The sequence below is a fragment of the Emys orbicularis genome, chromosome 2 (genome assembly GCF_028017835.1).
Source record: "Emys orbicularis isolate rEmyOrb1 chromosome 2, rEmyOrb1.hap1, whole genome shotgun sequence".
NCBI lineage: Eukaryota > Metazoa > Chordata > Testudines > Emydidae > Emys > Emys orbicularis.
In genome coordinates, this window is record NC_088684.1 from 266843525 (window position 1) to 266860066 (window position 16542).

Sequence of the window (16542 nt, forward strand, 5' to 3'; positions counted from 1 at the left end):
ATTCCCTCATACAAGAAAAGTCCGTGGAAATGGTGCTTTCAGAACTGGGACTCTTATGGTTTACATCATCCAGTGGTGAAGACAACAACCTGAATTTCAAGGAGGTTAGGCCAACAAGAGCAGTCCCTTAAATTCAGTGACCTAAGTTGATTCTTGCCAGATGGGGGTCATCTAGACATGGACTTGTTTATCACAAGTCTGTATCAAAGACTTCTCTCTAGAGCAGACAGGGTCCTGAACTGTGCAACATTTCTTTTACACTGTAGAGGAAAGGACTCTTGTATGCCTTTCCCCATCACTTCCTCTGTTACCAAAGGTTCTGCTGCAGGTCAGAGTTCAAGTGATTTGGATCTTTGCCCTGGGCTTTGTCTTGTCTTTGGAATTTACTGTCAGAGAGAGAGGAACTGACAGATGGCTATGGGTGTATAGACTGTCCCAGAGAGCAGCATCCAATTGTGTGTACACCCCTGAATAGATTTACTACTTTGAATGGTTCTGTGGCTCATGTTCAAGGGCACATGACTCCAAAGTGTGGATCTGCATAGGCAGTATATTCTGGGAACTATAGTAACTGGGAACTTTTCTTTCTTTCTTTCCCCACTGAATTTCTAATGAAACTTGAAATTTAACATAACTATATTGTATGCATGTATGTTTGCTCAGTTTATATTTACATAGCTTCTTATGCCGAAAATACCTTTTTTGTATTTTCAGTTATGCAAATACTGCTGTGAATATTAATGAATTGCTGTCTGCCCTTGCAAAACAATGAGTTAACTACCACTGTTGCCAATAAATTAAAACAAAATGGTTAGTTGTAAGCCAGAGAACTTTCTCAAATCCAACCATTCTAAAAGTTCAGTAGTTAGATTTTGACATAAAAATATTGAGCATCCGTTTGTTTCTGTAATACCTTAGGGGAGTCCATGATACCTGACAGGTAAAGTGAAAACCTAAGTAGTTACTGGAACCTAGGAACTTTATAATCTAAACTGAGAACAATTGATTGATCAGTTATAACCGCATTTTAATTTTTCAGGTTTTAGAATGATTCATAATTATATTTTCCTGCAACAGTTTGCATCTAAACCAGTTTGTTTCTGTTAGAATTAAAACTTTTAAATTATCTTAAAATAGTTTAAATATCTTGTGATACATTTAGGCTATTCTTTGACTAATTTTGATTTTTAAAACTTTAAAAAAATTGTTTTAGAGGTGTTTATGCCATTTGTTTTTTATGGGTCATGATGCCATGAGAGAAATAAGTCACATTGATGTAATAGAACAGCAACAGTGGACTGTTCTTAAAAGAAATATATGGGAAGAATCCTATTTAACCTACAATAACAACCTGCACTTATTAGAAAAAACTGAGGCAAAACAGGCTTTTTCTATTCTTGATTTCTGTTTATTATGCGGAAAGCATTTCCCAGAATTAAGCACTTCACTTATACTGTATCTATGTATTTCTTTTTATGGCAGGAATTACTGAAGAAAAAATATTAGTCCAAAAATGACCTTCCTCAAGTGTGTTTGATTAATTTAAAAAAGAAAATCAATATTTAAACCTGCTTCCCTCATAATACCTTACTAAATAATTTCAAGATTGAAATATGGTAAAGAATAGTAGCTTAAATGTTGGTAACACTTTAAATTTTAACTCAGTATCTATATATTCACGGAAACAGTAATGAATTCCATGCAAAAACAAGTGAACATAAAACATACTTTCTGAATGTCAAGTAGGCTTCCCGTTTATACAAGCATATTTGGCCTAATGCAAGTCTTTCTGTAAACTATGATTCTAGAGAGGCTTTGAGAATAATTGGATACTTTTAATTATGGAGGCATTGATTTTGGTTCCCTGGTTAAGGTTGCATTAGGATTTTCCTTTTAATGGTATCTTTGCAATTTTCTAGTTCTGTTCTGGCCTTTAAAAAACAAAAACAACAACAACAACAAAAAACTTGAAGGTATACATTTTATGTAGCATGGAAAGTTACGGAGTTAAATTAGGATTTCAAAACATCCTTTCCCCCAGATTTTGAGACAGAGTTTTGCCTTTTTTTGTGCAGGTGGGGAGGGGCGGGGGGACACAAGCTTGGTTTACCGTGGTGGACAAAACCCTTATATATATATATTTTTTTATAAATGTAATAATTAGGAAAGCCAATGGCTATAAAAAAGTAGAGGTAAGATAATAGCAATTATTTTGAAAGGTTTCAGAGTGGTAGCTGTGTTAGTCTGTATCAGCAAAAAGAACGAGGAGTACTTGTGGCACCTTAGAGACTAACACATTTATTTTGGCATAAGCTTTCATGGGCTAAAACCCACTTCATCGGATGCATGCAGTGGAAAATACAGTAGGAAGATATATATATATATACACAGAGAAGATAAAAAAATGGGTGTTGCCATACCAACTCTAACGAGACTAATCAATTAAGTTGGGCTATTATCAGCAGAAGGAAAAAAAAGTTTGTAGTGATAATCAGGATGGCCCATTTCAAACAGTTGACAAGAAGGTGTGAGTAACAGTAGGGGGAAAATTAGCATGGGGAAATGTCTAATTGAGTGACCAGTTCTCCGACTGATTATGCACAAAAGAATAAATAGACCCAAATCAGACATCAAGAATTATAACATTCAAAAACCAGTCGGAAAACACTTCAGCCTCCCTGGTCACTCAATTACAGACCTAAAAGTTGCAATTTTACAACAAAAAACCTTCAAAAACAGACTCCAACAAGAAACTGCAGAACTGGAATTACACCTCTACCTCGATATAACGCTGTCCTCGGGAGCCAAAAAATCTTACCGCGTTATAGGTGAAACCACGTTATATCGAACTTGCTTTGATCTGCCGGCGTGCGCAGCCCCGCCCCGCCCCGGAGCACTGCTTTACCGCGTTATATCAGAATTCGTGTTATATCGGGCTGCGTTATATCGGGGTAGAGGTGTAATTTTCAAACTGGACACCATTAAATTAGGCTTGAATAAAGACTGGGAGTGGATGGGTCATTACACAAAGTAAAAACTATTTACCCATGCTAATTTTTCCCCTACTAAAAGGAATAGAGGAGTATCAGCTATACTATGATACTGAAAGCTAATATCACAGTCCTTCCAAGAGAATAGATGCAGCCTCTTTTCTAAAGTACCATAAGTATTCACGGTGTCCTACAAAAAAGAAGAGAATTTCTTGTCCAGAAGTGCTTAACTGGGTTCTGTAGTTCGTGGATCGTGGTATTCACCCCCAGTGTCCTTATGTTGAAGTTTCTGGCCTCAAGGAGTGATTTAGCTTTGCTCAGGGTGTCTTGATAGCTCACTGGGCAGCCACGTGTTGAGTCTTGGTCTCAGAGCAATAAACAAAGGTGACTGAGTACTCAATGGTGACCATGTTCATCAGGACTCCCACTTTTTGTTGAATGATCATGACGTCTTACATTACATCTTGGATTGTTTTGAAGCTCTTTAACTTCTATATAGGTAAAAAGTGTGCATATACACACTCCATGCACCCCTGAAATGCAGCCACATCTAGGGTGGCACACGGATGTCTAAAACAACTAACAGTGAAATAGTTTAGGACAAGAAGAAAAGAATAATGTGCCAGTAAAAAAGTAAGAAAAATGTAATTATCAGAACATAACAAGGACATAAAGACCATACTCTTGTGAAAAGTGCCATAGGACTTACTTATCACAAGTGGTTAGAGCAGGGTCGGCAACCTTTCAGAAGTGGTGTGCCAAGTCGTCATTTATTCACTCTAATGTAAGGTTTCACGTGCCCGTAATACATTTTAATGTTTTTAGAAGGTCTCTTTCTATAAGTCTGTAATATATAACTAAACTATTGTTGTATGTAAAGTAAATAAGGTTTTTAAAATGTTTAAGAAGCTTCATTTAAAATTAAGTTAAAATGCAGAGCCCCCCAGACTGGTGGCCAGAACCCGGGCAGTGTGAGTGCCACTGAAAATCAGCTCGTGTACCGCCTTCGGCACACATGCCATAGGTTGCCTACCCCTGGGTTAGAGTATCAGTTTTGATTATCTTATAACGCAGGATGTGGCTGGATGCTGTAAAGTTTGTAGAGGTTTAACTCATTTGCTACAGATTTATGAACATTTTGAAAGCTTGTGCTTTTTAATCTTTGTTTCCTTCTTCCAGTAGTCAGAGAAGTCCATCACCAGCTCCAAATCATACCTCCAGCACTAGTGCATCAAATTCAGCAACTACACCACAGATTGCATCTGTTCGGCCTACATGTTCATTAACACCTACACTAGCAGCACACTTCAATGAAAATCTTATAAAACATGTTCAAGGATGGCCTGCAGATCATGCAGAAAAGCAGGTGGGTACACATTCAGATTATATTTAAAATGTAGACTTTCCTGTGAATGTACTAAGAAGTCTGTCTCAACACCATAGCATTTTATTACTTTGAATGGGTCTGTTAGCAAAATTACTATCATGCAGTGATTTAGCTGTTCAAATAAAAACGTCTTGTGGAACAGGTGCAGTTGTAGTTGTTATGAAAGCTAGTGACTTTTCAAGCCCTGGGTAGCATCAAAATTCATATTTATTTGGTAGGACTATTAAGTTTGTATTTGAGCTTTGAAAATGTTTCAGAACTGTTTCTGCACATGGCTGCATTGATAATGCAGTTGTAATAGGGCAAAACCAGGCTATAGGAGAAACCTTGATAAACTTGCACATTTAGACGCCAATTGTGGATTTCAACTTTCAAACATAAAAATTTACATCTGAATTTCTGCTATCCTCACGTTTTTCCCTTTCTACCACGTTAGTGCTCTTATAACAGTTCAGGTATAGCTGTGAGACAATAGAATCCTTGTGCTGTTTCGGACTATCATCAATCTATTTATTTGCATTACTTGTATATATGTATATGCATGCCTATCCACGTTGTTACATTGGAGTTATGGTTGGGTGTATCAGTATCTTAAGGTTTAAAAAAAAATTATCCCAAAACTAAGCATTGTGAATCCAGCAAAAAAAAATCTGAATTAGTTACCCTTAAAAGAAATCAAACATACTAAGAAATGGAAATACACAGTTAGGGTTAAGGTTATTCGGGTGTCCTGCCCTGTAGTTACACCATGAGAAGAAGATATGGGGGGTGAAAAATGTTTAAAAATCGGTTTAATCTAATCTGGGGCTACAAACACTAATATGCCTTAATCCTAAATTATTTTATGGTGTCACTACAGGACAGAGTTATAGCTGTTGCGTTGCCTCAAGCTGTATGCATTTCCATACCATTTAAAAAACAAACAAACAGACCTTTCCCTTCCTGATGTTTACGTCCTTGTAATATTTACCGGGCATTGTCTCCATTCTTGTTTGACCAGCCAATACATACTTTGTTATTTTAACCTTCCACAGTTGATGTTCCTTCCAACTCCCTTTTCTTTTCTATAAGGCCTTCAGTTAGTTCACATTTTTCTGGTATCAAGGTATCAGAAACTATAATAGTGTATCTCCAATTTGAAAAGTTCTTGTCTCCTTCATCTGTGATACGACCTCTCATGTGTTGTCTACGATTGTACTTTTTCTGTCTCACCATAATGCATATGCAAATTCATATATACACTTGTCGTCCTGTTTCGCCCAACAGCTCATTCAGTGCTACTTCTTTTAAAATAACTCTCTGCTATCACATCTTTGTTTCAGATAATTTTTTCAGTTTGGACATTCCTTTTTTCTGCCCATATTTCTAGTGTATCTAGAGCCATTTCTACTTCACTGATGTTCATAAAACCTCCCAGTGTAATACTGTCTAAGCGTAAATGAAACGCTGTTTATCGCTCCAGTATCAGTAATAAAGAAATTGAAATTAAACAGATCGAACTCTAGGCGATAAGGTATTCCACTTGTCACTATTTTGTCATTACCATTTCAGCTGACTTTTGTTTCATGTGACAGTGTCATTTCCAGGCTGGTTTAAAACTTATTTAGAAAGAAAAGCTATTCAAAAACAATCTAGGATGCTATGTCAAATTAGATACGTTACATCCTTTACATTCCCTTTGTCCATTACATTTGTAATTTAATTCAACGGTGATCAAGTTTGTCTGGCACAAAAATGATCCATATTAGGTTTTATATTAAGATTGCAGAATAGAATTTAACGTTTTCTTATGATTTAGCTTTCATGTTTAAATTTGAATGTGCCTTGCTGTTTCAAAGCCCTATAATTCCTTTTTAATCAAGAGTCCAATTTCCTTGGATTATGTCCATTTGCTTCTAGTGAGTGATCCAAAATCGAGGAGCTAACATTGAAGTTATTTTTTTTTATTTAACTCCTGCAGGCATCAAGATTACGTGAGGAAGCCCATAATATGGGAAGTGTTCATATGTCAGAAATTTGTACTGAATTAAAAAATTTAAGATCTTTAGTTCGAGTATGTGAAATTCAAGCAACATTGCGTGAGCAAAGGTAAGAATTTGTTTGGGCATTTATCTTCAAATTATTTCTAAATTGCTCATTCTGTTGTCCTATTTTGGATGAGATTGATTTACTGACAACTTAAGTTTTAGCATATTTGTCTTTTTCAAGTATAAAAGCTACCTTCTTCGAGTGCTTGCTCATGTTGATTCTGTTCTAGGTGTGCACACACCCACGGGCATGGTCGTTGGAGATTTTTGCCTTAGCGGTATCCATAGGGCCGGCTATGGTGCCCACTTGAGTGCCGCGCTCGTGCGTCTGTATATTAGGCTCTGTCGGCCCTATGCCCGCTCAGTTACTTCTTACCGCCCATGTTGGTTACTCGGAGTACCTTTCCTTTCATAGCAAGGACTAGCGGTTTCGTCTCTTCTGACTTCAAGCCTTAGGGGCTTGTAGGTAGATAGTTTTTTATAGTAGTTAGTGTTGAGTAGTTGTTAAGAGTAGTTAGAGTCCCAGCAGGGCCGCCTCAGGTGGGGCATGCCCTGGTCTCCAGGGTTTAAGCCCTGCGCAGACTGTAACAGGCCTATGCCTGTAAGTGAACCCCAGAGCAGCTGCTTCAAGTGCTTGGGGGAATCACATGCGAAGGACAAGTATCATATTTATAAAAATTTTTGACCCAGGTCTCAGAAAGAAGAGGATATTCATTTGTGGGCTCTCCTCATGGAGGCTGCTCTTCGTCCAACTTGCGAGCCGTCCTGCCAAGACTCACCTAGTACCTTGGCCTTGCACCCCCGACATCGGTGCCCAGAAAGAAAACAGCTCTCTGGCATCGGGCAAGAAAGACCACAGGGCATCGGGCAAAGGACGGAGTTCAGGCCATCCTGCCACTCTGGAGCCAGGTGGATGTGCCTTCCCAGTCGGGGCTTTAGCCCCTTAAAGGATCCACCACCGACTCCCAGGAGCGTTAAGAGACCTAAACTTCTGGTGGTATTGACTCCTTCCCAAGGTCTCCTGGCACTGAGGGAGCAGAGGCTGCCGCTAGCACCAAGCATGCCGCAGGAAGCGGCAAAGGCTCCCTCTGAGGACAAGCCAGCCGCTAAGACCCTTCGGGCAGCGGAGCACTGCCAATCTCCCGAGACAAGGCAGCACTCTCCATCTCTGTGCCGCAGATCTCTGGCATTGCAGCCCAGATCCTCTGTGGCTCATCCTCGTTACCAGCATCACGTTCGCGGTCTCCATCTCAACATGGATTGTCTTGGGGAAGGTGCCAATCTCCGTAGTACCGGTACCATTTCCCCTCCCGCCAGTCGTCCTCTCAGCGCAGATCTTGGTTGCTTGCCCTGTGGGAGCACTCCTTGTCACAATTCCGGTCCCCCTAGCCCCGGCACCGATCCTCCCACTCCAAACACTGGTCTCCGGCAGCGATGGCTTTACCATGGTCACCGGAAGGGGATTCCTTTGGCATGGAAGGGAAGGTCAACCCCTCGCCAAGACCCCACCGGCGCAATTGGGCACCTGAGGCCGCGTTGACTTATACGCGCCGCCATTGGCCAGCACAGTGGCTTTATTGGAGTGCGTGGGTCATGTTGGTGATGGCAATGCCCCCTTCGCACCGCTCATCTGCTGCCACCCCGGAGCAACAGCTGGCAGCACCGGGCTCGGTGCATGAGAGCCGCTCGGAGGTTGGGGTAGAAGAGACAGCGCCCACCTCCAAAAAACCTCTCCCCCACAGGGGATGATGCCCCAGAGCCTCCCCCAGCAGTACAGTCGTTGTCCTCATTCCGGACGAGGCAGTCGTGGGACCCTCGAGGGCCAGCCCACCGGATGATTTTAAAGAACGCCACCACCTCTAGGCCCTGCTTTGACGGGTGGCCGAGAAGTTGGGCCTGGAGGTGGAGGAGATGGCTGAGCAGGTGGACACCTTGTTCAGTGTCCTCTTAGCCTATACCCCGGCACATGTTGCACTACCCGTGCATGATGGGGTCCTGAAAATTGCCAAGGCCCTCTGGCAAACCCCATTGTCCATTCCTCCTACCTCCAAAAGGGCTGAAAAGAAGTACTTCATCCCAGCCAAAGGCTACAAGTACCTTTATACCAACCCATCTCCAGGCTCACTGGTTGCCAACAAAAAGGATAAGCAGAGGCACACCTGTTCAACTCCCAAAAATAGAGGCCAAAAGACTGGACCTTTTTGGGAGAAAAATTTATTCAACAGCCAGCCTGCAATTCCAGGTAGCGAACCATGAGGCCCTCTTGGGCAGGTACAATTTTAACTAATGGGACTCCCTCCGTAACTTCAAGCAGTCCGTCCCTTGGGGTTTGGCCCAGGAATTTGGCACCCTGGTAGAGGAGGGCACTGCAGTGACTAGGTGCTTTCTCCAGATGGCGTGGGGGATGACAGACTCGGCAGCTAGGGTGGTCGCGTTGGGGGTGGTCATGAGGTGCAGCTCCTGGCTCAGACTTCCGGCCTGTCCCAAGTGATGCAGACCTCTGTCCAAGTCCTCCCATTCCATGGGAACGGTCTCTTTTTGGAGCAGACTGATGAAAGGCTGAACGGGTTAAAGGACACTCCAGGCCACACTTCGCTCGCTGGGCATGCATACACCGCAGTCTGCACGGAAGCAGTTCCAGCCACCACCTCCGCCAAAGCCTTGGCAGGGGTCTGCAAGGAGAAGGGATAGAGGCACAAGCTTTAGTCGTTGCCGCCCTTCCTCCTCCTGCTGACCCATGGAGCCCAGCCCAGCAAAGCATCCTGGGGGCCAGAAGCGCTCCTTTTGAAGGTGTGCTCAAGAGCGACACCCCAGTCAATTCCGGGGAATTCCGAGCGGGTCCCATGCACCAAGCCCGGCGCTACCAGCTGTTGCTCTGAGATGGCAGAAGATGAGCGGTGTGAAGGGAGCATTGTTATATCACTGGTATGACCCCCACACTCCAATAAGGCCACTGCATTGGCCACTGGATTCCCGGCTGCACCTTGTTCTTTCCTCAACCATCTTTGTCCCTGCAGTTTGACCTGGTCGCGGGTCACCTTGGACCACAGGGTGCTGTACATACTACCTTGGGGCTGTATCCTGGAATTATTGGCCACCTTCCCCTCTTCTCTTCCCCGTCCCTCTTCAGGGACCCTTCTGACCAGCAACTCCTTGTCCAAGAGGTGGAGGAGGTCCCTTGGGACATGAAGGGAAAAGGGTTTTATTCCTGCTACTTCCAAATCCAGAAAGCAAAAAGGGGACCCATTCTGGACCTGCGTCACCTCAACAAGTCTCTCAGAAAGTCGAAGTTTCGCATGGTCTCCCTGGCCTACGTCATCCCCTCCCTGGATCCGTGAGATTGGTACACCGCCCTCGACTTGGACGCTTATTTTCATATTCCAAGGTCACAGTTGTTTTCTCTGTTTCATAGTGGGTGGATGCCATTTTCAATTCACTGTGCTGCACTTTGGCATCTCCTCAGCCCTGAGGGTGTTCACAAAATGTATGGCTGCAGTGGTTGCTTACCTGAGACATTGTGGGGTCCAGAACTTCCATATCTTGACGACTGGCTCATGAAGGGGCAGGGCTCGGGAGCAAGTGCAAAGGAGCCTCAGTCTGGTGCGTTCCACCTGCCGCAACCTGGGTCTGTTAATAAATGAGAAAAATCTACCTTAACGCCGGTCCAGCGAATAGAGTTCATTGGTGTGCTTGTCGACTCCATGTGAGCCAGAGCCTTCCTTCCGGAAGCGCATTTTCAGGCCATGTCAGACCTGATCTCCCATGTAAAGAGTCACCTGCTCACCATGGCTCACACGTGCCTGTGGTTGTTGGGCCACATGGCTGCGTGTACATATGTGGTCAGCCACCCTCAGCTCCATCTCCAGCCTCTGCAAGCGTGGCTGGCGTTGGTCTACATCCCCAACGGGCACGACCTAGACCGGGTGGTCAGGGTGCTTGATCACATCAGGTTGTCCCTGGATTGGTAGTTGGGTCAGTGTTGGAGGGAGTTCCCGTCACTGACCCTGGTCTCCGATGATTTGGACCTGGGCAGGTCGCTGATTGTGGGACGATCGGGCCCTCCACATCAATGTCAGGGAACTCAGCGATTTGCCTGGCCTGCGGGCTTTCTTGCTCCACTGAAGGGCAAGGTGGTATGGATCCTGACGGACAATACAGCTGCGATGTATTACATCAACAGGCAGGGCGGTGCCAGGTCTTTGTCAAGAAGCTCTCCGCCTTCGGGGTTTTTGTGTGCGACATGCCATTCATCTGAGAGCTGCACACCTGCCCGAAACTGGGAGCGTCCTGGCGACTTTTCTCGCCACGAGTTGTCACTCCATCCGGAGGCGGTCAGCATAATCTTCCAGAGGTGGGGGACTCCCCATGTGGACCTGTTCGCATCCAGGCAGAACTGAAAATGCCACGTGTTCTGTTTGATCCAGGGGATGGACAGTGGCTCCCTGTCAGATGCCTTTCTCATTCCGTGGTCGGGGGCGCTGATGTATGCCTTCCCACCAGTGCTGTTGATTCACAGGGTCCTCGTGAAGATCAAGCAAGACAGGGCAAGAATTATCCTAATAGCCCCTACATGGCCTCGCCAGCACTAGTTCGGCACGTTGCTGAGCCTTTCAGTAGCCAACCCGCTGCAACTGCCCCTCTGACCAGATCTGCTCTCCCAGAACCACGGCAGCCTTTTGCACCTGAACCTGGTAGCGTAGCACTTGACGGCTTGGCTACTGTATGGCTAAGCATGGATGAATATGCATGCTCAGCCCTTGTTCAGCAGGTCTTGCTGGGTAGCAGGAAATTCCATTCCATTACCCGCCCTTCTGCCCCTCTGTCGGAGTTGTTGGCAAGAAGGAACTGAGAGGGCGTACAGCCGGTGCCACCTGATATACCAACACATGAGCGCAGCACTCTAGGGGGCCCCACAGCCGGCCCTACAGATACCGCTAAGGCAAAAATCTCTGACCGCGCATGTGGGCGCGTGTACACCTAGAATGGAATGGACATGAGCAGCACATCTCGAAGAACAACAGTTACGAAAAGGTAGGTAACCGGTTTCTCCCTGATATACATTTTACATATTTCCCACACAGATGCCTCTTGACAATCTTCAGTGAACAGATCAGCTATGCAATGTCTATACTTCTTTTTATTCCATGGATAGAAAAGAAATTGTGTTCCACATGCATTAGCACGCTAGGTAAATCTGATCAGCTTACACAAATTTAGATGCTTCTACTAAAATATCTAGTTATACGTATATCACATCTGTAAATTTGGTACAGTTTATATAGTTCCACTTGATATGATTTGTACGCTTGAAGTATTTATTAGGTCTTGAGGCACAGCAAGTTGAGCTGCTCTTGTTTGATCTCATAAGCTAGGTAAAGTTGGTTCTTGTCAATATTTAGATGAGACTTCCAAGAAGATTTCAAGATTCTTCAGTAAATACTGGTGATTTAGTATGTGACATTCTCACCTTTTGAGTAATTACTGGCTGATTGCCCTTGCATAGTGCTGAGGACACTGAGCTATTAAAAATACTGTCAGGACAAGATACAAAACTGAGGTCAATATTAGACTAGATGACACTTTTTATGATCAAGGATGTTAGTCCTGGTTTCCTGTTTAACTTCCATTTTAATTCTGATTACTAAAATTCTCCCTGCAGTTTCACTTGGATATATTGTTTTTCATTTCCTCTCCTAAACAGCTGTAGTGATGCTGTGCATTTGTTAAACAGCTGCTGTGCAATATAACATAAGAAATGGCTGCATTTCAGTGGTGCATGAAGTGATACCTGTGTACAGAATAGGTAGTTTGTAAAATACTTTAAGATTTTCATGATGGACAGTTTTTTCTAAATTATTTTGCATTTGATTTTAATTTAACTGGAGTAATTTCTTTAAATTTTCTTATTGTAAATGATTGTTTGGACAAACAATTTGGCTTCTCATGGATGAAATAAAGCCTACAGGGATAATTTCTAGCTCATCTCTGGAGGGGTGTTTAACCCCTTCATAAGGTAACAGTAAGAAGATTTAAAGAAATTACTCTAGTTAAATTAAAATCAAATGCAAAATTTAGAATAAACCTTGGACACTTTAGAATTCAGTGTACATATATAGCTGTAAGTGCTACCTTGCTGTATTTATGTTACATGTTCCTAGGGAACTTTACTTTTTTTTTTTTTTTTTTTTTTTTTTTAATGCCAGCTTGCCTTTACTGTCATCACAAAGGAATGGAAGAGATGGCACAGATGGCAAGTCCAGCAAAGGAAGCTTTGTGAAAGTCTGGGATCTTTCAAACTGATATATCTAATGTATATGCATTCCATAATTTCTGGGTATTTGGAGCTTTAGCCTCAGATACCGAAGAAAAACAAAATATGTGAATTACTGGTTTTGAAGCACAGATTTGTTTTTCATCCACTAGGCAGAGCAAGAGTTTGTCTCAAGTATGTCTTTTGGAGCTTCAGGACACCTTTCCATTTTGGAAGTGTGTGAAGTGGCGCACTGTCAGCCAGAAACATTTCACAAGCACGTCCATTAGGTTTTAAACTGCATCTCTGGTTATTTTTTACCTGCATTATAAGATATTAAGGTTCAAAGGGCAGTTGTCTTAATTGCCCTTAATCGGATAAATTTCAAAAAACTTTTTACCAAAATTCTGCTGAAATAGCATGCTTTCTCAGTATCTGTTAAAAAGACTGCTGATTATGGAATATTAGTGTATAACAAGATTTCATGATGATCTTCGTACCTGCATAATTCATTCAGTCCCATTGCACTTCAGCACCAAGTTACACAATATGCATTAGTTCTGAAAAAGCAGTGTCTAAACCGAAGGCTCACGTAACTTGAGTTACTATTTATGTAAGTTCAGTAGAGGAAAATGCAGTTCTATAATGGGGATGCCAACAAAATTGTTAGCCCTAAAAATTAAATTGTCATGAGAGCTTTCTTGTATTGGTGCCCGTAAGGATTCCATTCTTTTAAACTGGTATTTTGTCAGACAGTAGAACACAAAATACCTTTAAAAATTTTTCTGTTCTACCATGCCATGACTCTAAGAAAGTGTATAAGTTTAGAACTGCTAGAATAGGTTGCATGATACATAAAGCCATAAATATACTATAAAATTAAACAAAATACACTTGGCCAGATTATGTCTGGCTATTACAGCTGTACTAAAGAAATGAGAGCACGTGAGTAGCTCCTCCACTCTCCCAGCTTGTGGGTGAAGAGTAGGGTAGGAAGAGTCTGGCCAGTGCTTTTGGCAGTACTCTGTCCGAGAGAGGGCATGTTTAGATGGGTGTGTTGCCATGCCCCTCCCCCAGTGCATTGGCAGGGGGGCTGCCTGAGAGGGAGGTATCTGGATATGCCTTATTAAAGGGCATGGTAAAATTGTAGCCCAGCACCCAGGATAGTATTCTGCCATATACAGACATAATGCCTTTCTCTGTAGCATTCAAGTACTGAATGTTGTCTTCCCTTGTGTTCCCTTGGACCTTAATTTAACTTGCATATATTAAGGTTAAGTGTCAAGGTTTGTTAATTGTATTTAGATCCAGTAATTTTATCCTTTATTAAAAAACAAAAATTTAATCTAAATACTTGAGATTTATGCAGTTACATTCTGTGGTAGCTATACTTTACCAAGGAGGATCTATCAGTCTAGCAAAGTTAAAGTAATGTGAAATGAATATCCAGTTTGACTAAGGTGTCATTTAGGCATGGTTTTAACTGAAATGTTTGACTTATATTGAATATGAATATTAATCTAAGAATATAATGAAAGTTCTTATACTAATCTGACTCTATTTTGTCTTGCAGGATACTATTTTTGAGGCAACAAATTAAAGAACTTGAAAAGCTAAAGAATCAGAATTCCTTCATGGTGTGAAAAGTTGTGAATAATTGCACATAGTTTTGAGTACAGGAACTGTAAAACTGGTTGCCCAGTCTTAACATTTTTGAGCTGCATTTGAGTAGACTTTGGACCATTGAGCTGGGCAAAAGAGATGACAAGGGGAAGGGGACAGGAGGGAGTCAATTCAAGGGGAAAGATACAAGGATGATTTGTAAAACCCTTGAAATGTAGATTTCTTGTAGATGTATTCTTCACGTTGTAAATATGTTTTGTAGAGTGAAGCCATGGGAAGCCATGTGTATCAGAGCTTAGACATCCAAAACTAATCAATGCTGAGGTGGCTAAATACCTAGCCTTTTACATGTAAACCTGTCTGCAAAATTAGCTTTCTTTTTTAGTTAATTTATCATTCAGAAATCTTGCATTTCTTAAAATTCAATGCGAGCGCCAGGCGATCTGTATGTAAGGCTGCAACAATTTGGAACAGTTTGGGTAATGTACAAAATATCATGAAACAACTGTTTCCACACTTGCACCGAATCAAGAGCAGTGCTTCTCCATTTCTGTTTTACAGAGAAACATTTTTCATTTTCTGTGTTCCATTTCCCCCGAAATCCTAAATCTGATTTATCAGTTTTTTAATGCTTCTAATTTTCTCCTTTCTTAAGGCACTGTTGCTATGGCACTTTTTCTATAATCTTTTCATTCCTGTGTACAGTAGCTTAAAATTGCAGTGATTGAGCATAACCCACTGTTCGTATAAATTATTGAAACGTATTTCCATTTGCACCCTGTAAGAATGGTCTTATAGTACTGCTGGGCATGTGTGTTGAAAGTACATTACTTGCTCAAATATAAGGAAATAGCCCAATGAACATGTTAACATGGTTGTGGGAGGGGAAAGAGGAAAAAGCTAGTCAGATGTGAATTGTATCTGTTGTAATAAACATGTTAAAACAATGAAACACTGGTTTTCATTTCCTTTGGTCAGCGCATATTAGAATTTGGTCTATTTGGGGATTCTTTATCAGAACTATTCTTGTTGAACATTTTTGTACTTAATTGAAATAATTTCTCAAGGGAGGTTTTGTTTAAAAATTGTAAACAATAAATTGTGTATAAAATAATTAATTAAATATAAAATTCAACAAGGATGATTAAGACACCTCCCCAACAGTTGTCATATGTTAACTCCTGGTTTACCTGTCTTGCTATTATGACATTTCATTTCGAAGGATGTTTGTGTTGTAGCTAACTGTTCAAGTCTGGTGCTGACTGCTGTTCTTAGCCATCACAAAACGCTGAACTTGTGTAATTGGAGCAACCCACTGTTTGAAAATGGTGGAAAAGCTCAGCTTTGTATATTGTTTCCTAAAGTATATTAAAAATAAAAAAAAGAAACTATTGCTACTATAAAATAAATTTGGCTTTTTCTTTGCAAAAATCTTCTAAAGTCATGACTTGGTGCTACTGTGATGCTTCCAGAAATGTGTAAATCTCAAAAGTTTGTGTATTAAAAAAAAAACTTTTGAAGACGCTAGAAGTAGACTAAAGTCCTCTTCTTAAAATACTATGTTGACACACCTTCAGATATATTCAAAACTGCCAGCACCCAAAGGTTATTTTCTGCAGAATTATGTCTTTCAGTACCAAAGAGATGCTAAATTCTTTGTATAGCCTGTTACGTCTTACAAGCGGTCTCAAAAAGCCATTTTTTTAACCAGTGTAAATTTTAAGTCCCACTGGCAGTGCTCTCAGAAATCAAAATTACTGTAACAGTCCAAAATAAGAATACAAAGACTGCAAAGTAGTTCTTACACTTGGTTTGGACTTGAAGTTGCTTTTTGTGGTTCTATCTCTTCAGAATTTATAACATGTTAAAAGTTAGCATCAGGAATATTTAATGAAATTTTATTTGTGAAAGTGATACTGAATGCAGTCAAGACAGGTGCCTAAAATATGTACATTTTCCTTCACAGCTGGACCTGAGGACGCTGCTGACAGAAATCTCTGATCAAGAGTACATGGGTGCACGCACAGCCTAAGATTGAGCACCCACACAGACACTATTTGAAGAACAAATATGGGCAGGGGCAGACCCACCACCACTCCAGTTCCTTCTCAACTGCCTGTGGCTTGAGATGGCGCATCCTTCCCTCTTTTTCTTTGCCCACTTTGAGCCTTCTTGTTCTTCAAGTGCTTGAATGTATCTATTCCAATGTAGATGTGTTTGCGCCCCCAGCACAGTCGCCGGAAATTTTTTGCTCATTGGTATCCG

At 41.7% G+C, this 16542-nt stretch overlaps 1 protein-coding gene across 2 annotated transcripts in view; it reads left to right on the forward strand.

The window, feature by feature from the left end:
• The window catches only part of WAC (WW domain containing adaptor with coiled-coil), a 111415-nt gene extending 96191 nt beyond the window's left edge, over positions 1–15224 (forward strand). The window contains exons 12-14 of one of the 2 annotated variants that reach the window (XM_065398120.1): positions 4177–4356; positions 6338–6465; positions 14228–15224. In XM_065398120.1, coding sequence (XP_065254192.1) covers positions 4177–4356; positions 6338–6465; positions 14228–14297 — 378 coding nt within the window. In that variant the 3' untranslated portion in view covers positions 14298–15224. Of the gene's footprint in view, positions 1–4169; positions 4357–6337; positions 6466–14227 lie in introns of both variants that reach the window. The other variant, XM_065398119.1, reaches the window with a different exon arrangement.
• The last annotated feature ends 1318 nt before the right edge of the window (positions 15225–16542 follow it).